The sequence below is a fragment of the Nicotiana attenuata genome, chromosome 6 (genome assembly GCF_001879085.1).
Source record: "Nicotiana attenuata strain UT chromosome 6, NIATTr2, whole genome shotgun sequence".
Taxonomy (NCBI): domain Eukaryota; kingdom Viridiplantae; phylum Streptophyta; class Magnoliopsida; order Solanales; family Solanaceae; genus Nicotiana; species Nicotiana attenuata.
The window spans coordinates 64,874,405-64,897,547 of NC_031994.1; the positions used below are offsets into that span (position 1 = coordinate 64,874,405).

General features: G+C 39.5%; 1 protein-coding gene across 1 annotated transcript; it reads right to left on the bottom strand.

The window, feature by feature from the left end:
* On the bottom strand, window positions 12,040-16,804 carry LOC109227109 (putative clathrin assembly protein At5g57200). The gene is made up of 15 exons (XM_019392130.1): window positions 16,547-16,804; window positions 16,358-16,427; window positions 16,129-16,226; window positions 15,684-15,822; window positions 15,429-15,556; window positions 15,246-15,338; window positions 14,919-14,969; window positions 14,394-14,459; window positions 14,242-14,307; window positions 14,064-14,144; window positions 13,901-13,981; window positions 13,277-13,462; window positions 13,096-13,171; window positions 12,850-12,971; window positions 12,040-12,731 (listed from the first exon to the last, which is right to left on the bottom strand). Exons 1-15 carry the CDS (start codon window positions 16,625-16,627, stop codon window positions 12,315-12,317), a joined length of 1,755 nt encoding a protein of 584 aa, XP_019247675.1. The 5' UTR covers window positions 16,628-16,804; the 3' UTR covers window positions 12,040-12,314.

Genomic DNA, 23,143 nt, shown 5'->3' on the forward strand with positions numbered 1-23,143 from the left:
GACGTCTCCGAACCGTGTTAGTTTGGCTGTAGCCTTTAACTTGATATTTGCCCATTGGGCTTGTTTCTCGATTACACTTCAAACTTGTACGAAGTATTAGTCCCCGAGTGGGGTTGCCGTGGCCTATAAAATTGAGGATCGCCTTTTTGAAGTCTTAAGGTTTCGAAGTTTGATAATTCGAGTACGTCGATTTTCGGACGGGAGTCCCCGAGTACGGGGTTAATTGCTCGAGCTTTAGTTGCGATTGGCTCTTGAGCCGGTTCCCGTAATATATCGTAAGTACGAAATTGTAAAGTAGAAATCTCACTAAGGCATGGAACATCTGATAAGGAAAAAGTACTTCTTTCAATAGATCATTCATGCGTACATGTTTTGTCATTAGGGCTCGGGCAATCTACATGGGCACGGTTCGTTTGACCATTTGGCCCTTTACAAAATTTTCCTATCGAGACCATGTTGACCCAAAGCACGTTCCCTGAAAACATAACATCCGAGGCTGATGCCCCCCAGTATTCGAGGTTGATTGTAAAGAGGCCTTGGATACTGTTGAATTGTCTCCAGGTAGCACATATAATTATTGCCTCGTTAAAAACTTCGCCGGAAAAACCCATTTGGCACAAAAACCGATCTAAGGAAAAAAGAGTGCAACGCGTGCTTTAAAACCTGAGGTCCTTGTGTTGAAGAATTTTTCGACGTCTTTGATCGAACACCTGTAATAAGTTAGTACCGTATATAAACGAAAAAGGGAGAGAGTCATACCTTAGCAATAATATCATTTGAGGAGTGATATGTTCTAATTATTTGGGAGTTGTTCGCCGTTCATCGTGCCAAGCTTATAAGATCCTTTTCCGAGGACCTGATGTGATCCTTCCCAATTTGGGCCAAGTTTCCCCTTGTTTGGATCTCGAGTGTTGAGGGTGACTTTTCTCAGAACTAAGTCCCCAATTTTGAAGTGTCGGAGATTAGCTCTTCGATTATAGTATCTCTCGATACGCCGTTTTAGGGCGGCCATTCGAACAAGGGCGGCTTCCCATTTTTCATCTAGCAATTCAAGGCTTGTGTTCATAGCCACGTGATTTGATTCTTCCGTTGTGTATCGAAACCTGACGCTTGGTTCCCCGACTTCGACCGGGGTCAGAGCTTCGGTGCCATATACTAAGGGGAACGGGCGTTTCCCCCTACTTGATTTTATCGTTGTCCGATATGCCCAAAGGACTTCGGGCAGAATTTTTCTCCATTTCTCCTTAGCGTCGTTCAACCTTTTCTTCGGGTTTTGAATAATGGTCTTGTTCGTCGATTCGGACTGTCCGTTCTCACTAGGATGATACTGTTACATCTCGCATTTTCGTACGTTAAAAGTTTCGTCTTCAGTTAATTTACATAGACTCGGGGATGAGATTATCTTGAGGTTAACGTATTTACGCTATTTATAACAAGCGATAAATAAGTGGCATGAAGGATAAAGGGTACACGAATTAAAGAAAACGAGTTTCGTTGAAAGTAGCCAATTTGGGATAAAATACGGGTTGAGCAATAATGCCCGATAATTATGAACTAGTACCATGCAAGGTACCATATGACCAAGGTAGTATAATGTATAAAGTATACATAAAAGTATATTAAAAATAAGTAGAATTTTAAGTAATTTAATATAATTTTTAAATTATGCGAGTAACTGATTAATTATCGGGTAACATGACATTACATAGTTAACTAATAAGTGGATAAAAAATTAATAAGATCAAACACCCCAAAAAAAAATTAACGTGGCAGCAATGCCACCTTCCTAAAGATGACTCTTAAGTCACCTCTAATTAGGTGGCAACCAAAAAGTGAATTGATAATAATGTAAGTAGCTCCTCTTCCCCACATTCTGCCGTTTTCAAAAGCTTTTAACAAAAGCTTCAATTATTACGTTAGCCATTCTTAACAAAGCTTCAATTTCCTAGCTTTTAACAAAGCTTCATCAAAAAAATGTTAGCCATTCTTAACATAAAAGAGAGGTTAGATGTTTTAAGCTTTCAAAACAAAACTGCAGAACTTTAGAAGTGAAGATTAGCACTTTCAGAATATATGTGTTAGCACTTTTCTTGTCTTGGAACAAGGAGCAATTTAGAAACGTTACATTCAAGCCTACAAGACGTTAAGCAACAAGACTTTTGCAATCAAATTCTCCTACGAGAATATTATACGGAGTTTTCCCTACTCCAGGTATGTTAAGGCCATCCCTTCTTTCTTTTGGCATGGTCCAAATTATACTGAAGAAATGAGCAAATGCACAGTTTCTACAAATTACTCTATTCATACAAATACTAGGGGTGTCTATACTCTTGATTACCCATGTGAATTATTATTATCTTCTGTTCATGGGTCTCAGAATAATACGCAAATGAAAAAGTTTATCCGAAAGGAATATTGAGATTTTTACGTATTTTTCATGCATTTCACCCATCTATACATGTGCATTGACCCATGACCAGATGGCGTTATATACATGTATATATGTAAATATATGTATATGGGATATGGGGAAAGGTTACGGCGTTATATACGCACCACCACCTGATCAGCTGGTATATGTTGATGATGTTGCCCACAGTGGCCGAGATGATATGATGAGATGCACTCAGTGGATTGATGATATTATGTACACCCATACCTATGCATGACACGACATTTATATGCATGTGCATGACATTATAAATGTTTCAGAATTTACAAAGTTATTCAGATTTAAAGATGTGTTTCTTTTTTCCATGTTTCATCTATGTCTTTTACGTACTAATTTTCATGCCTTACATACTCAGTACATTTTTCGTACTGACGCCCTATTTTACGGGACCTGCATTTCATGCCCGCAGGTGCAGGTAGGCAAGCTGACGGTCCCCCTTCTTAGGATCCCTAATCAGCGAGAGTTGGCGTGCTCTACTTGATCCGGAGCTGCTTTTGATTTTGGTACGATACGTTTGCATACATATATGGGTATGACGTGGCTCAGTCCCGTCTTTGTACAGTTATGTTTCTATTAGAGGTCTGTACACAGTATGTCCAGTTGGGTTGTATGTGGCTTTGCCGGCTTTCAGTTTTGGATGTATAGTTGTCTATAGCAGCCTTGCCGGCTCGCCCACTGTATTCTGCATGTATACGTACATATGCCTTGTTGGCAGGTTTCCTTCATGTGTGTTATTTTCGTAATTCAACAGATGTTATTCAGGTTCATATCTTAGATGTATGCTTAGGGGTGTTTGACAGGTAGGACTCAGGCACCCGTCGCGGCCCATCGGTTTGGGTCGTGACAGATACGGCGTCGATAATATCCTTTTTTTTGTGATCTTCGAGGAACCTCGTTATTTTGCTGCCGATAAATTATTTTCGATTGTCGCACACTATCTCGGCAGGTATCTCGAATCGGCATACGATGTGATCTCAGATGAAGTCTATAACTTCTTTCTCTCTGACTTTCTCGAAAGCTGTGCTTCAACCCATTAGAGAAATAGTCATTCATAAATAAAATGAACTTAGCTTTACCTTGGGTCGATGGCAGAGGGCTGACGATATCCATTCCCCATTTCATGAATAGCCATAAGGATAAGACTGAATGAAGCTGCTCCCAGGCTGTTGAATCATCGGTGCATGTCTTTAGCATTTATCGCATTTTCGAACGAACTCCTTAGTATCTTTCCCATACTGTCCCAATAATACCCTGCTCTGATGACATTGTGAACCAGTTATTCGGTGCCGGAATAATTCCCGCAAGTGTCCTCGTGAATTTCCCGTAGGACGTAGTCGGTGTCTCCCGGACCCAAGCATATTGCCAACGGCCCATCGAACATCCTTTTGTACCATCTTCGGCCAATGTAAATCGTGCAGCTTTCGTTCGCAGAGTCCACGACTCCTTAGGGTCCGACGGAAGCTTCCCATTCTTCAGATAATGGATATATTTGTTCCTCCAATCCCAAGTTAGTCTTGTGGATTTTATTTCGGCGTGGCCTTCTTCGACTACCGACTTTGAAAGTTGTATGACAGCCCCCGAGTTAATTTCATCATCTTCGACTGATGACCCCAAATTTGCAAGGGCATCGGCCTTAACGTTCTGCTCTCGAGGTAGATGGTGTAGGGTCCACTCTTTGAACCGGTTTAAGGTTACCTGCAATTTGTCCAAGTACCTTTGCATTCGATCTTCTCGAACCTCGAAGGTTTTGTTGACTTGGTTAACCACGAGTTGGGAATTACACATGGCCTCGATGACTTCCGCTTCCAAATTTTTAGCTAGCTCGAGACCTGCAATTATGGCTTCATACTCAGCCTCATTGTTAGTCAACTTAGGGGTTTTGATAGATTGTCTAATCGTATTGCCTATGGGTGGCTTCAAAACGGTACCTAGCCCGAACCCCTTCGCATTCGAAGCTCCATCTATGAAACCGATTTTAGCAATAGTTCCTTTTCGACCTCGGGCACGATGGCTGGTGTAAAGTCGGCCACGAAGTCAGCTAAGATTTGAGACTTGATGGCCGTTCAGGGTTGATACTCGATATCTGTTACACCTCATGTTTTTGTACGTGAAAGTATGTTGTAAGTCAATTGACGTAGGATTGGAAATGAGATCTTCTTTGAAAGTACATAAAGTGATTTTATGTTGTTACACCCCGTACATAAGACGTCACTGTCATTATAGGATTATCTAATGTAAACTCAAAAAGAACGAAATCCTTCTACATGGATAAGAAAGGTTTACTGAAGTCTTAAGTAAGTTAAGATGAATATGAGACTTGTTAATCATGATTTAAATGAGTTTATAGTCATGATACGACTATATATGATGTTTGAATATAAATATAAAGTTTGGGAAAAATCGGATTTAAGTTGCGAAAAAACCGACTAAAGATTTGCCTTGTAATGAAGCATTTTGAGCAATACATTTCATGTGTTATATGAGGTCTTTTTGGGTCATATTATATACTAAAATGAAGGTCTTGGAACCTATTTTCCAAATTTTCAAACCATTTATTCATACAAAATCAGGGTAGAGAAATATGAATTTATAAAGTAGGGTTGCCAAGACACGTCGCCGCACTTCGGAGAAACTGACAGTTTTATAGGCCAGGTTGCGACGCCGTTTTCTCCCAATATACTGAGAGTTACATGGATATCTTTATATGGAATTAAATCCCTATGTGTCTACTTTCCAACTTTGGAAACCGTTTGTCAACACAATATCGGACTGGAGAGATACAAGTGTTCGAAGTGGCAGTGCTCAAGCTGCCAAGCAGGCAGCTTACCCACCTGCTTGGAGAATTGAGGCGGTGGGCTTATAAGTTATCTTTACCCATTATATTTCATCAATATCCAGAGATATATTACACCAAAACACTATCAAGCTCTCCAAGAACTGTTCCAATATTCCAAGAACCAAACTCAAGAGAAATCAACACAAATCATCATCAAAGGTATTAAAGACTACAAGAGACTGCTTCTATGATGTTGTGGTGTGATTGAGGGCTATTTTGAGCTAAGTTGAGATAGGGTTTTGAGTTGTAGCTGCTGTACAAGGTATGTATAATATCTTCTTGATTGTGCCTAAGGTTAGTCTTGTGTTGGTCGTGTTTTTTTGAGTGAAAAACCATAAGATGCACTTGAAGGAACATGGGATGTGGTTGTCTTTTTGGTTGGACTGTTTTGTGGCTAAATATATGGTTTGTGGTGGCTGAAAATTATGAGAAATAATTTGATAATGTTGTGGATGCTGTTGTTAAGATTTTATAGGTGTTAATTAAGTTGATTGAATAAGAAAAGATGAGAAACAAGTGATTGACAATAAAAATTAAGGTGCTAGACGTATGGGGCTGTTTTGGAAGGCATTTTGGGGATGGTTTTAACTAGAAATAATATGGTACATATAAGTATGATGTTCTGGAATAAAAGTTGGATTCAATTCATATCTTGTTATGAGTAAAAACGAGCTTGCCGCTCAATATGATTGTTAAGATAATCAGAGAAACTCATATTCGATTATATTGTTGTTGTTACTATTGTTGGTTATAGTTGTTGTTGTTGGGCTGTTGATGACCCTTAGTGGTCTTTGCGATGTATTAAAATAGGGGAGTTGCTGCCCGATTTTCCTTAAGCTGTACGACTAGCCAAATACGATGGTACGACATTATATGTTAACAACAATATCATTTCACTTGTTGTAGATGCAAGACGTTGTGCCGAGCTTGGATGAGTAATAAGGAAGATATCATACAGGTATGTTAAGGCTTTTCCTTCTTTCCTTTTGGCATGATCCATATGATACAAGGAAACGAGCAAGCACGAAAGCTTCACAAATGTTTCTATTCTTAGAAGTACTAGGGTTGCCAATGTTCTTGATTTCCCATATGTCCTACTTTCATATCGTCTGTTCATGGGTCTCATGATATTTTGAGAGATATTATTGACTTACTTCATTATGCATTGCATTCATTTATACATTATATTGACCCACGACCTGATGGCATTATATATGCGTATAGTATATGTATATGGGGTATGGGAAAAGGTTATGGCGTTATATACGCACCACCACCTGATCAGTTGGTATACGTTGATTATTTTGCCCACGGAGGCTGAGATGATATAATGGGATTCCCTCAGAGGCTTGATGATGTTATGTACTCATATACTTATGCATGATACAACATTTACATGCACATGCATGATATTATAAATGTTGTATGATTCATAGAGCTACTCAGACTTACAGGTTGAGTACTTACTCCATATTTCTTTCATGTCTTTTATAAACTACTTTTCATTCATTACATACTCGGCACATTATTTGTACTGACGTCCCTTTTGCCGGGGACACTGTGTTTTATGCCCGCAGGTCCTGAAAGACAGGTTGACAGTTCTCCTAGTACGCTCAGCTCAGCGAAAGGTGTTGGTGCACTCCACTTGCTCCGGAGTTGCCTATTTTATCAGTATGATTTGGACATGTATCGACTGGCATGGAGGGGCCCTGTCCTGACCTTTATGATGTTTATGTACTCTTAGAGGCTTGTAGACAGATGTCTGGTATATAAATACTTCTATGGCCTTGTCGGCCTATGTTTTGAGTTTACAAATGATCATGTCAGCCTTATAGACCCGTATGTCACATGTATAAGTTTCTATATCATGTTGGGTCATCCGATGTATAGTATTCTTTTATGTTTTATTTTGATTATCTCATGATGGCCCTTTTGGCCCATTTAGCAATGATATTATGATAAGAAAGATATGTTACGTTGGTACTCAGTTGAGTAAGGTACCGGGTGCCCGTCGTGGCCCTTCGGTCTGGGTCGTGACAATATCGTACCCACTAATTTCAACGGCCCATTTGGCCAGTCGGCGCGAGAGCTCAGGCTTGTGCAAAATTTTGTGAAGGGGGTAAGTGGTTAAAACACAAATTAGGTGACATTGAAAATACGGTTTTAATTTCCTTAAGGTGCTTATTAGAGCAAATGCTAATTTTTCTAAGTGTGGTATCGGGTCTCTACTTCACCTAAAGTTCGGCTAACGTAGTAAACAAGAAATTCCATACCTTGCTCTTCTCGAACTAGGATACCACTTACCACGACCTCCGAGACAGCCAAATATAAGTAGAGTTGCTCGTCCGCTTTTGGAGTGGAAGCAATGGCGGGCTCGAAAGATAATGCTTTAATTCTTCCAATGCCTGTTGGCATTTCGGGGTTCAAGTGAAATTGTTTTTCTTTTTGAGCAGTGAGAAGAACCTGTGACTTCGATTCGATGACCTCGAGATGAAACGGCCTAAAACGGCTATCCGTCCTGTTAACCTTTGCACGGCCTTAACTCTGTCCACAGTTGTGATGTCTTCGATTGCCTTAATTTTATCGGGGTTGATCTCGATCCCCCGGTTTGACACCATAAAGCCGAGGAACTTGCCTGAACCAACCCCGAATGTGCATTTCTCGGGTTGAGTTTCATGTTGTATTTTCTCAATATGTTGAAGGTTTCCTGCAAATGTGTCAAATGGTCCTCTGCGTGTAGGGACTTAACTAGAATGTCATCAACATAAACCTCCATTGGTTTACCTCTTTGTTCTTCAAATATTCAACTTACTAGGCGTCGATAAGTAGCACCGATATTTTTTAGCCCAAATGGCATTACAATATAGCAATAGGTACCGTATAACGAAGTGTTTTCCTGATCTTCAGGGTTTATTTGTATTTAGTTGTACCCGGAGTACGCATCGAGAAAATTGAGGATCTCGTCACCGGCCGTGGTATCGATCATGCAACCGATGTTCGGCAGAGGAAAGGAATCCTTAGGGCACGCTTTGTTTAAGTCTTGTAGTCTACACACATTCTAAGTTTATTCCGCTTATTGGGGACTACGACTACGTTTGCTAACCATTCGGGGTATTTTACTTCCTGGATGGATCCTATTTTGAGAAGTTTGGTTATCTCGTCCTTGATGAATGCATGCTTTACCTCGGACTGTGGCCTTCTCTTTTGCTTTACCGGCCTGAATTTTTGATCCAAACTCAATCGATGAGTGGTAATATCCGGTGGTATCCCTGTCATGTCAAGGTGGGACCAAGCAAAACAATCCATATTTTTAATAAGGAATTTAATGAGTTTTTCCCTGAGCTCGGGAGTTAACCCCTTTCCCAGGTATACCTTTCGATCGGGCAGATGCTCGATCAGTATGAATTGCTGTAGCTCTTCGACTGTTGATTTGGTGGCATCCGAATCTTCGGGGATGACGAAGGTTCGAGGGATCCAATAATCGTCGTCTTCTTCTTCCACCCCCTGCTTCTCTGATTCAATCGAGGATGGTAGCTGTGGTTGCTATTTAGCCTCCTATTTTCCTCTGACGTCCGATCCCTTTGACTTTGAAAGTGGTGATATTGGAATCACCTCATCAACCACGAACATTTCCTTTGCAACATGCTGTTCCCCATATACTCTTTTCACCCCGTCCGATGTTGAGAACTTCATCATTTGATGGAGAGTCGAAGGTACTACCCTCATATTGTGAATCCAGGGCCTCTCGAGTAAGGCGTTGTACCTCATGTCGCCCTCGATTACATGGAATTTGGTTTCTTGAATAGTTCCCGCCACGTTCGCAGGTAAAATGATCTTTCCTTTAGCTGTTTCGCTGGCCATGTTGAAACCGTTCAGGACCTGAGCTGTGGGCACGATTCGGTCTTGTAGGCCGAGCTGCTCCAATACCCTTGATCGGATGATATTTGCCGAGCTACCTGGATCCACCAAAACATGCTTAACTTGAAATTTATTCATAAAGATAAAAATTACCAGAGCGTAACTGTAGGGTTGAGAAATTCCTTCTGCTTCCTCATCGTTGAATGATACGGTGCATTATGGCACATAATCTCGGGTCCATTTTTTCCTAGTAATTGATACCTTAGTACGTTTGAACACAGGCCCCTGGGGAATATCGACCTCGCCGACAATAATGTGGATTACATGTTGTGGCTCTTCCTGTTCATTTTTCCTGTCGGCGTCCCTTTCTCTGAAATGATTCTTGGCTCGATCACTTAAGAACTCTTGAAGGTGGCCCTCGTTGAATAGACAGGCTACCTCCTCTCTTAGTTGCCTGCAATCCTCGGTTTTGTGGCCATGTGTGCCATGATACTTACACATCAGATTGGAGTTTCTTTGGGAAGGATTGGTCTGTATGGGCCTCGACCATCTAGTATCTTTGATTCTTCCGATCACCGACACAATACCTGATGCGTCGATATTAAAATTATACTCTGATAATCGAGGTGCCTCTGTAGGATCAGCGTGCTTATCAAAACCGCTTTTGCTCATAAGTCCCCAATATCTCTGTCCTCGATCGCTTCTTCGATCATTCCGGGTGTTATTGCATCCTGGGCCGCCGTTCATGCGATCTACGAGGCATGGCTGATATCGGTCTTTGCTTGGCCGAGGCTCCCTAACGATGTCCCTCTGATTTCTAGCTGCGGACATGTTAGAATATACTGAACCGGAAGGAGCTCCTATTGCTCATCTTCGACATTTATCTTCGATTGATATCGATTATGTACATCGTCCCAAGTCACCGCTGGATATTTGATCAAATTTTGCTTCAGTTGGCGTGACGCTATCGAACTCCATTCATTCAACCCCTGAGTGAAGGCTTGAACAGCCCAATCATCTGTGACTGGTGGCAGCTCCATGCATTCCATTTGAAATCGGGACACGAACTCCATTAGCCTTTCATTATCCTTCTATTTCACTTTGTAAAGGTCCGATTTCCTCGTCGCAACCTTTATGGCCCCGGCGTGTGCCTTTATGAAAGAATATGCTAACATGGCAAATGAGTCGATAGAATTTGGCGGCGGATTGTGGTACCAATGATTGCTCCCTTTGATAGAGTTTCTTCGAACTTCTTTAATAGAACAGATTCGATCTCGTCATCTTCCAAATCATTACTTTTGATTGCGCATGTATAGGAGGTAACATGATCACTGGGATCGGTGGCCCCATTGTACTTAGGTATATCCGGCAACGCAACTTTTTGGGAATGGATTTCGGAGCCGTACTTGGAGGGAACGATTTCTGTACGAACTTCTTCGAGTCCAGACCTTTTAGGATCGGGGGTGCCCCCGGTATTTGATCAACCCATGAATTGTACGTTTCTACCTTCTTGTCATTGGCTTCGATTTTCTTTTCTCCCGATTCGATCCGTTTGGTGAGCTCCTCGAGCATCTTCATGATGGCGGGGTTAGTTCCCGATCCGTTATCGTTCAATTTTTCCGGTACAGGTTCGACCCTATGAACAACTTCCTTTGATGTTTCGAGTTTGATTCTGCTTGGCGCTCGATTCTGATTTTGGAGCTGCGCTATCACAGCTTGCTGAGTTTGCAACATTTCAAATATCATTCGAAGACTAATCCCGCCTTCTTCACCGCTCTATGCATTTTGATCGGTTGCCCGAGCTTCTCTACGGACGCTATTTTCAAGGTCGGCGCCTAAATTTCCATGGATGGCAACATGAGAACTAACATCGATTGGATCTATGGCCGGTGGTCCATCGGGATTGAGTGGAGGTACTCCGTTTTTCGGGGCAGCTATGTTCTCGTTCTCGCCATGAAGACCAAGGCCGGTGTCAGCGTGAGTGGGTGCTGCTTGAGAGTTAGACATGTTGATTCCTGAAATCAAAGTCACTTACGAGAACAAGCGTAAAGCAGCGTGTGTTATGAGGATTAATACTAGGCAGTCACTATTATCCTTAGCCCCACAGTGGGCGGCAAACTGTTTACCCTAAAATTTGAAAACAATTAAACTTGTAATGTAGTTTTAAGGATATGTGATTTCACCTAATACCAATTGATAAACGTAAAGATAAATAATGCAAATTGACAATAATACAAAGCAAACCAGTGTTTGGTCAATGCCCTCGAGCTAATGAACCCTCGAGCTTGGTAAAGTAAGAACAGTTAACGAGCAGCAAGTTGATGAGCAAAAGAGAGGAATATTATATTGCTTTGATATTAGTGAATGTAAGGTGTCTACAAATGATGGGGACTCCTTTTTATATACTAGAGGAATCCTAATTATGGTACAATTCTAATTACGGAAGTAAATCCCATGATTGGTACAAATAACCGCCCTTGATTTGATCCGTTCCGAGATTTCCGCCGTGATCTCCGACCGGTTAGGGATATCTCGCCTTTCCGTTGTTGCACTTCACTCGAAGTCGGTCATACTTAGTCTTGATTGTTGCTGGCTTCGGTCTTGACGGACATCTTGATTCTTGAACTCGACACTTCGTCTTCGTGCTGTAGCCCGATTCATTTCGAAGTTGACCCTCGACATGATCTCCTGGTCTCGATTAAATAACAAAATCGGGCAGGCCCGATTTTAACCGTATACAGTGCCTTTTTAAAAAATTTACAATTGTATTCTATACTTTTGCTACACTCGATTTTCATAATTTAGATTTAAATACATCATTAAATGTTTTTATAAATAATATATTGATTTAAAAAGGCATGTGGATGGAGGAAACTCTGAGATGTATGAAAACTGATTGTAAAATACTTGGAGTGGTAACTCTCATTAATATTACTTGCAACCATCTGTCTGTACACATATGAGTAAAAAAAACAAAAACAAATAGAGAGGCTGAGACAGCCTCAAACTGCTAGAGTATAGTCACAGTAACAAGTTCACCACACAAGCGAGAATAATCAATGAAAAGGAGAATATCATTGGTTAAATGTATTAGTTTTGAAGGAGAATGAGAATTCTTCTAACCAGAAAGAATAGAAGAATACGGTATTCTTGTTAAAGAAAAGTCATCTAAATCAAAGGATGGTTTCTCTGTGGTGGCATGGCGCTTTGTGGATAACTTAAAGGATCTCCAAATGGGTTGGAAGATCCCATGTACCACGTTTGTTGAGAATATTGGTGTTGATATTGTACCATCATCATATTTTGTTGTGGCCGTTGCTGCTGTGGCATCATGTGCTGTTGTTGCATCATCTGCTGCTGTTGCATCATTTGTTGTTGCTGCTGCTGAGACACTAACATTTGTACGTTTGTCGGAGGGGCTATGTGATTTGACATTGCAAAGGGATCATCGTGATTGATTGAACTCTGTCCTGGCAGTTCATACCCATACCCTGCGCTGTAGCCAGCCTGTTGCAGCTGTATTTGCCTCCTGGATGCATCGTCTTCATATAAACTGTCGAGTAGTAGCTTGTCGAATCCTCCAGCCTGAAGAAGACCATGAAATCAATGCAAAGTTCAAACTGACTGATAATCTGAAGTGATAACTATAGTGCATATTAAAAAAAATAATCATGTATTTAAACATGAAAAAAAGAGGACATACCAATTTTTTATCTGGTGCAATTTGGCTTCTATTGTTACTTGGTGCTGTAAGAAGAGCCAATTCCCAACCTGATGTTTTTCCAGTTTCAGTCGCTTGATAATTAGCTGATGGATTTTCTTTGCCTGTATAATATTTTAAATACATCAACTCAATATTAGCATGATACTTTCAGAATCTTTAATGAGCTAAACTGCAATAACATAGAATCATCCTAGCTCTTTGCTGTGGAGAAGTTGCATGTATTACCAGGAGGTATGATTGCAAGAGCCAATGCATTGTTTTCTTCTAATTCTGCAACTCTTGGATCCAGTTGATTCAAACCCTGTCCACAAATTGCATAAACCTCAAATTTCTAAGAACAACAATGTTCCTACACATGGCTAGGGGGACGCGATCCCTCCATGAACCTAGAAAGAGAAACGTTTACCAGCAAATCAGCAGGCTCTTCTCTTGATATCAGTGGTGGGGTTTCTTCCTCTTTCACAGGTAGTGTTTCATTTTGTGCTTCAACCTGTGTTACTTTATTATTTTTAGCTTCTTCAACTTGTTTTTCGCTTACTTCAGGGGAAGTCTCTTCAGGCTTTTCAGGTTTCTTCTTGGTTTCTTGATACTCCTACAGGTAACAATTGCAAACTCCATTCAAGCCACAAATATATACATTACAAGAAGCTAAATTTGCAGGAGTAAAATGATGACCAGAACCAGCAAAGGAAACTCTGAATAAATAATTGTGATGTTTTCAATTGAAAAATATCTTGCTTTCACTGGTAAATGTTTTAGCCTTTGTTTCACTTTTCTTTTTTTATTTCTTCTATTTATTTCCCTCTTGAAACCTTCCCAACAGAGTTGTCCTTCTGATTCTTGTCATCTTTACCTCTTCAAATTACTTGACCACTTTGATCCATTTAAGAAGTTGGACGACATACTAATCTAAGCGTTGTGAAATTTTTATTAGGTTTGTGATTCCGATTCAGAGAAAACTTTAACCAAAGGACTAAGAAGGATATTTATAGCTCAAACAATAAATCCAAGATCTTTTTCATGTTCTCACCAGCCTATTATTTGGCATTGAGCCCGTTTGAGGTGCTTCTCTAATGTATTCCTCCATTGTTGCCAGAAACGAAATAGGAGGCTGTAGATAAAAAGAACGAGGAGAGATCAAAAGAACTTAATACATGACGAATGTGCAATATCCAAAGGATTGAGGAAGAGACCTGTTTCAATGTGGGAAATTGAAAGGTTCGAGCTATATCCAAGCCTCTGCAGAAGTCATAAAAATGAGCTAGATTTTCAGCCTACATTAAGGAGGGAAAAAAAAAGAAAAATTACTTTAGATAGAAACTTAGATATCTTGTAATAAGTAAAAGATTCAAAAGAAATCGATTTATCAACCTGTTGCCCAGCTCGTTTGTATATGTCGAGAGCTTTTATAGCATCATGCTTGGACATCTCAAAAAACTGCAGGAAGATGAAGTGGCAAGAGGAGTTCAAAAAAACACAGTGGTTAATCGGTTAGAGAGCTCGAAGAGAGAAAAAAATCATACGAAGTCCACAAGATTGATTATCCCATCGTTGATTGCACAATAGATCTTAAAACTCTCCTTCAACACCTGCAAAAAGAAAAATTTGGATCATACGGTTGACAAAAGAATTCCTCTTTTAGGAATAAAACTCAGCTAATCTCACAAAATTCCTTTTGTTAATCTCTGAACTTTAACTAGTGTAAGGATGACAGTTTCAGCATATTCCTGTGGGTATTTATGATTTTGGTATTAGTGGAACTTTGCATTTCTACTATATAGCTTGTCCTTAGCTGGAAATGTTATTTTACAACTATAGGAAGTCTTTTTGTCATCTATATTGGCTCCTAGATAAAGTTCTATCATTTCCCCTTGCGTTGTGCAAATCTCGTGCCCGCTAAATAATTGAAGCAAAGAATGGTTTTGATTCGATCGTTTTTCTCCCTAAACGATCGATGTGGCTTATTAGTAATAAACTAACAAACAGAAACCAGAAATTGCAGCATGATCCATTTCTGAGCAGGTGGTAAAAGTAAGTAGTCTCAGTACCAGAGCCAAGGCATACTGAATGAGAAAGTTATAGCAAGCTCCTCCTTCAGGCTGCAAAGTTAACCAAAGATCAGAAACAATATTTTGACAGATAAAATACCAGACAGAGGATTGGATCAAGTATAGTATCAAAACCATTAATAGTAACAACACAAGATCTGACACCCTATCAACTACTATGGAATCTCCAACCAGTGTAGACACCGAAACAGGAATATCAAGAGAATCACGAGACATACTCAAATGCGAAGCAAAATATGAAGACACATAAGAATATGAATAACAGTGAGTTTAGCTCCACTGAACAGCCACGTATAATGTTACTACCTGGCAACCAGTCAAGCGATACAGAAGCTGCTGTAATGCTGGGAGCTGCTCTAAAAGTTCTTCGCCATTCAAAAGCCTTGTTCTGCAATGCACCTGATCGATGCAGACTCAAATTATATAATATGTAGCTTTTCACTATGATTCTAAAAGAGAATACAACATATATTGAAGGACAAAATGCACCTTGTCTGTTCCAGCTGAAGTTTTGGTCAATCTTTCTGCCTCAATATCATATTTTAAAGTCCTAAAGCACTCGAGTCTTTCCTCCAGAAAGAGCGCGTATGTCCTTACCCAGGCTGAGCAATCCCAAGCTGTGTTGAACACAGTAGTACATAGAAACCACTCCATTAAAGTACTTCAAATGAGAAAGCTTGAAATGAATTTGCTTTTCGCCTTACTTATAAACATGAAAATTGGATAGAGAATATAGGATTTTACCAAGATGACTTGAGTCATCCTTGAAGTTTGATAGTTGAAATATATGCCCTCTTTTAGAGTAGCGGAGTAGTTCCTCCCTGAATGAAGGATCGCCTTCTCGCAACACCCTATGAATAACTATCAGCGTCTTTATCACAACCTGAAAATTGATTATCTTTTGTTAGTATCATTAATGAAGGAAGCTGTCTCGAAAAACCTAGAATCTTTTGGAGTTCAAGCAAACCTAGTGGAAAATATATAGGGTATATATAATGGGGAAAAAAGATCTATATAGGCCATAACATTAGATCCTATGTTTTCTACTACTTTGTATTTTTATTTTGTATGATATTGGACCGAAATGAGCGTAATCAAATGGAATGCCATGTTCAGTGAGAATTCATATATCCGATTCCAAAACTTGATTCAGAAAGGAATTAGTTAGTGAATAGCTGAGAGGACTTACAATCCAGTTGCGTGTCTTTGACAATCGTCTGTTAAGTGCATGAATGCAGTAGGCAACATCTGCTCGTGGGCATGTTATCGATGTTGCAACAGCAATCTCTGCAATATTAATTAAGGAAAAAACCATAATTTTATCATCCCATAATAGGAGAAAATAAATTATGAACTTTTCTATAAACAAAGAAATATAAACATGCAATGGGACAACGAGGAATGTATAATAGACTCACTTGCAATATGCCTTTCTTTTGGAGGGCTCTCACCGTGGTTTGTTGCTTTAACAATGGCAATATCTAAATCCTTCATGAAAAAAACAAGAAATAAAAGATCATCCATCTAATATTGCATATAATTGAGCCTTTTTTTGGTATTATATATATATATATATATATATATATATATATTTCATATATGCAAACCTTGAATTCGCTTTTGACCTTGGCTAAGCCAACCTTCGTGGAATCTTTTAGCTTGTCGTATGCTTTTTTAAATCTCTCCATTCAAAATGTAATCGAATTGGTTTTCCTCTTCTGGAAAATCAAAATCACTTCTCGGATCAAATGGCATAGAGACAAAAGAGAAAAGAAGGAGGTTCCTTAAGTCTAATTATTCTTCATTACCAAAAAAATACATTCAATTTCTTTGGAAATCACAAGTCTTTGAGCTTTCAAAAACAAAATGTCAATCACATACACATGACACATATACACTGTCTCTTTTTCTAAAATTGAATTTTTCTATTATGATTATATATTCGTGGTTCCTATTTAAAAAAAAAAATGCATGAAAAGGACGGTTGTATAATGAAAAATCGTTTTGTAGTTGTTGGAATGATCATTTTATTCGAACCTTGTTTTCGGAATGGCTGAATGGTCTTTTTGTGAGTCACACCTAAACGAATATAACGGTATTTGACAGAGAATTTAACGGAATGTAATGAGAATACTAAAGTTATAGATGTGCCTTTGGCAAATTTCTTTACACCCTGTTTGTCTTCACTTAGCCGCATTTATTTTCTTGTATTTTGAATTATTTTAGATCTCAATCTGTTAGTGTGTTTGATTTTTTTTTTTCACAATAACTGACTTGCTCTTGATAGGACTGATTTTGTCTTAAAATTCTCAACAGGTTGTTTATTTAAAAGTTCCTACGAAGGTGAACTACTCAATCTATTACTGCATAACCATGCATCCTCCATCTCCACCGCACAATCATCAGCCAAGCACCTCCACTACTAATTTTTACCGCGCAATCATTACTGCCACCATGAATCATCTGTTGGTTTTTTTGGTATATGCGATGTGAATGTGAAATAGAGGGAAATAAAGAATATTTGAATTTTTTTTTTGTAATAATTCGATAAGTCGTTTTGAGCTGTAGCATCCCGTTCGACCATTTGAGACCTTAAGTAGCTTCATATGATGTAGTAAGACTTGTGTAAATTGGCAGTTTCGATGTTCGAGAGGTTCAGAATTGATTTGGAGGAGTGATTCTTAATTTGGAAGACTTAAGTTGGAAGAGTTGACCAAGGTTTGACTTTTAAGTAAACGACCTCGAAATCGGGGTTTGATGGTTTCAGTAGGTTCATATGGTGATTTTGGACTTTGGTCTATATTTGTATTCGAATTTGGATATCCCTAGAAGGTTTTGGCTTTATTTGTCGAAAGAAAATTTTTTGTAGAATTGGAGATCATAAGTTTGATCGGAAGTTGACTTTGGTGTTATCGGACTCGGATTGTGGTTTTGAGACCTTTGATAGAATCATTTAGTTTGTTAGAACTTGTGCAATAAGTTTGACTGTGATCCAAAATGTCTAAGTGTGGTTCGAACAAGTTTGGCGAAGTTAGAATATTTGAAAGTTAATAGAATGATTTTGATCTTCGATTCGTGGTTTTGATGTTACTTGCGGCATTTTGAGCCATTGAATAAGTTTGGATACTGTATTTGGGCTTGTTGGTATAATTAGACGGGATCTTGGGGGGCTTGGGTGTGATCCAGGATGGTTTTGGACCACTTTGGTTGAGTTTGGAGCTGTTGTTTCGCTGGTGTTCTGCAGTGCTTCGCATTCGCGGAGCCAAGCTCGGAATTGTGGAGAAGGATCTTGATCAGCTGGTAATGATACATCGTGTTCGCGGTTCAGGTGTCACATTTGCGACATGTGTTTGGGAGCTGGAGCTGTGTTCATCGCATGGTCGCTTTCGTGTTCACGTAGTTGTGGTAAGCTTGGCATCGTAGTTCGCGTACCAAAGTTTGCACTCGCGTAGAGTAGGAGCAGGATTGGGGGCTCGTTGGCTTTCGCATTTGTGTGATGGGACTCACTTTTGCAGTTTGTTGGCTTGTTTTCTTTCTTGATTGCGGGGCTCAAACGTGACTGCACTGACTATTTTCTTGGGCGCAGCATTTGTGCTTCGCGAACGCGAGGCTTTTGTCGTGTTCGGAAAGGGTACTTCTGGGCAGAATACATACATGTTGTATTTCGAAAATTTTACTCATCCTTTCATATTTTGAGCCCTAGAGAGGTGATTCTTCATGGAGATTTTCATACAAGACAAGAGGGTAAGTGATTTCCACCTATTTGTGATTATATTTCAAGAATCTATATGGATTTCTACACCTAAAATATGGAATTTTGAAAGAAAATTTAGAGTTATTGTCTACACTTTAAGAGAGTGTATTTTGGGATTTTAAGTATCGATTTGGATTCCGATTTTGAAAATTGATTATATATTTGGACTCGACAGATTATGGGTCATCGGATTGTTGTATTGGTTTTGAATTCGGGCACTTGCCCAGGTTGACTTTTTGGGAATTCATCAAGATCAAAGCTTTACGGTTTGGGATCGCTTCCTATAGCATTATTTGACTTTCTTGGATGATGCTTGGCTTGGATTTGCATGATTGGATGATTAAAGCGAGGTTTTGACGTGATTTATAATTAAAGCTAGCCCGGGAAGAGGTTAGTCTATTGGTTAACCTTGATAAAAGGGAAACCCCAAGGATTTGACTTGGTTGCTTTGTGTTTAAGGTATTGGGGATGGTGTATATACAGGGTGGTGAGCATATATGCACTTAAAAAGTTTATATTATGTCCGGGGTAGAATTAAGGTACTTTATGCCTTGTTTTGATTAAGTGTTCATCTTGATTCGTGATTTATTTGGCTTACATGAATATACTCTCTCTCTTATTCATGCTAGAGATCATGGCTAGGTTTTTGATTAATTATGAAGTCATGGAAGCTTATTCTTGATATGTTAAATTGCTTGAATCGTCCATACCCATATAGAAATTCCATGAGCACATATCTGTATGATTATTATTAAGTCCTTGTGCATCTTTTATCTATTAATCTTGGGCATATGCATATGTATTATATTTGGATACTTGATTTGAACTGAGATTGTGGCACGAAAGGCAAGGTCATGTGGTTGAAATATATTTATGGCGCATGACATGATGAGCGAATATTTGATTATAATTGAGCTATCAAGCTCCTTTTTACGCTTGGATTTGGTATCGTCCCTCCGAAGTCAGGTGATTACCCATGTTACTTTGGTCCCTGTGAGCATGGTCGATACATGGATTGTGTATTGCATCGATACATGGATTTTGTACCGGTTTTAGTGATACGTGGATTTTATATCTAGTTACAGTGATGCATTGATATTCTATCGGGTACATGGATCTTGTACTAGTTATGGTATAAGATAGAGTACTGAGCACGCATAGACGTCGTTGATTCATTTTGAAGCATTCATTTAAATGTTAACTGATGCATGTCACCTATATATGCTAGTTGAGAGCCTAGATTTCGTTGATTGAACCTTGCCATCTTTAAATACTATATCTGAGCAGCATTATGATTATCTCTTGGATTAGGAAAAGCATGCTTTATACTTTTCTACTATTGACATCTTTGATACATGTTATTCATGGGGATATTTACCAGTTTCTATTCCAGGCTCTGTTATTTATATTTGCGTTATAAGTATCTTGATGCCAATAGCCTCGCCACTACATCGATGTTAGACTTGATATTTACTGGGTACCGAGTGTGGTGTACTCATACTATGCTTCTACATATCTTTTTGTGTAGATCCTTAGGTGGGTTCTAGTGGAGCCTCTTGTTGAGACTAGGCGATTGCTCAGAGACTTAGCGCGAGCTACACCTCATGGATTCGTTTCGCAGTGCCCGAGTCTCTAGTCTCTATCCTTATTTATCTCCTATATATTTTCTTTTTCAAAGTATAGTTTTGATTTTGTATTCAGACTTGTACTTCTACAGTAGTTGCTCGTGTACTTGTGTTACCTAGTTCTTGAGGGTTGTACCGTTTTGTGGTCGTGTTTGAATCTGTCATGTTTGTATCAGATATTACATTATTTTAAGATTATTGATGTCTTTATTTATGATATGACTCTATTAATTAAAAGAATTTGGACGATATTCTGTTGATTGTGAGTTGGCTTGCTTAGCAAGTACGGATTGGCACCATCTGAGGTGGGATTTTGGGTCATGACATGTTGGTATTAGAGCTCTAGGTTCTAAGGGTCTTACAAGTCACAAGCATGTCTAGTATAGTCTTGTGGATCAGTACGGGGATGTCTATACTTATCTCCGAGAGGCTACAGGATGTTAGAAATTTTCCTTTTGATTCCTTATCGTGCGACTTTATCTCGGCTTGAAGCCATATCTTCAGTTCCCTCCTACTTGTTCGTACACGATGTTGAGCACCCGATATCAGTTTAGGTCCGACAATTTGTGGTGATGTGTGAGATATTTTTCCCTGTATTAGGGGCTAACTACTATCGTCGATTTGTGGTGGGGATCCCATCTATAGCCGCCAAGTATTGGTGTTGTCCACGGGTTTGGGGTCTTACACAGCATATTGTGATTCTTCACGTGTTGGATTGGATAGTGTTAGTGCAAAGTGGTAGGGTGATTGCCTACGTGTCACGGTAGTTGAAGCCCCGTGAGGAGAACTATCTGGTTCATGATTTGGAGTTTGGCATTTGTTCCAGCAGCTATGAAAGTTCCGGCCTTGGTTTATAGCTTCGTGATATGGGCATCTCTAAGCATAGTGGAATTCTTGCTTGTGTCATTGCACGGTTGTCTTATTTGAGCACATCAGAGCTTGTCAGTGTGATGATCTACATTGCTTGTCCTTAGGGACACAGTATGTGGGGTGATGCTAAGGAGGTGGTCTTAGTGTGTCGGCGTGTTTTGACTTCAGGGTTGGATTGTGCTTCTAGTGTTGATGTTTCAACGGAGATGATCATTGAGGAGGTTCATATCTTGTGGCATTTTCTTCAAACGGATGGTACAGAGATGTATCGTGATTTGAGGCAGCATTATGGGTAGCAAAGGATGAAGAAGGATATTATTAGGCATACCCCGCTGTGTTGATTTTCAACAAGTCGCGAATGAGCATCAGAGACCGATTGGCTTACTTTAGAAGATTACTATACCTGTGTGGAAGTGTGGGTGTATTGTTATGGAATTTGTGGTGGAGTAGCCACAGGCTTTGAGAAAGGTTGGTGCGATTTGGTTCATTGTGGACAAATAATTAAGTACGTAGATTTCATTTTGGTGATGACTACTTATATTTTGGAGGGTTTGAATTTGACAAGAAGGGTTGCTTGAACTACAATGAGAATGTGAATGCTTGATTATCATCTTGGTGTACTACACGGTCTTGAGTTTTGGACGTGTTGATGGATCTTTTGATTGTTCATTAAAGAACTGAATTAGATTCATGTATTAATTACATAGTACGAGGGTAGACTTGGGAGAATCTATTGATTACATAGTAGTGGTGCTCATGGAAAGGTCATTGAAAGATTTGAGGTTACATAAGTGGGCTATCTCTAGTGAGAAGATTTAAGGTCGCACGATTTCTTATGAGGTCTCTGTGAAGAGTTTTACCTTATATCCAATGCAATGTATGTACTATAATGTGGGTCTGGATCGCTTGGGGTAGATGGCATGACAGTCACGAGGTTGAGTATGTATTTGAACTGATAATTTGGGATGTGTTATGGTTAGTGCAACATGGATTTATGAGAAATTTAGCTGAGTAATAGTGTGAGGTCATGGTAACTAAGGAGGAACACTCATTGTGAGTTCTTGGGTTATGTGATTGTGGCTCAAAGACAAGTGGGGGAGCCTACCATCAACGATTGGATCACATGGTCATGTGTTGTTGTAGTTGGATCACATGGTCATGTGTTGTTGTAGTCATGTACTTCGGTATACTTGTGGATTAGCTATAGTTGAGGAGGATGACTTCGAGATTGCTTCGGCAAGGATTATGTTAAGGACATGTTATATCTCACCTTGATGTTATATGATGGTTGTGGAATGGTTTAGGTTGGGTAGTCCTTTGTGGATTTAGTGTGTAAAGAAAAAGGATTCGCTTGGCTGTTTCTTTGGAGTATTCATATGCTAATGGATCACTAATCATTCAAGATGTTTGGCTATGTATTTGGGACCGGTTCAGAGTAGGTGACTCTCGAGGATGGTTCTAATGTATTCAAGATGTGGTACCTAAGTATTTTCAGATTCATCGTGTGGCTGAGGAGTTGAATTGACGTTGGATTGTGGAAGAGACTTGGGGTATTTTTGTAACATTATCGGTTCTGCAAGGAAGTATTTGAGAGATGCAAAAAAACGGCTTCACATTCAGAGAAGATCTCTTCAGAGCGGGTATTTTGATTAGAGATACTATTGAGTGTATATGCAGGAATAAAGTGGATTACGAGTCTTAGGACAAGGAGGTTTCAAGTTGGATCAGTTGGGATACATTTTGATTGAGGTCCATAGTGTACTGGGAAAGAGAAGTATTGTTGTGAAGGAAGACCATGATAATCTGAAGGAGTTGGGTCAGCTTAGCAGTGGCTTGGATTAGCATGGTAATATGGATGATTAGTTCCTTTGGTATAATAGGGCTTTACATGTTTTTTGTGGTATATGGGTTTTGGCAGTCTACATGACTTGGTTGATATAGAGAGATTCACTTCT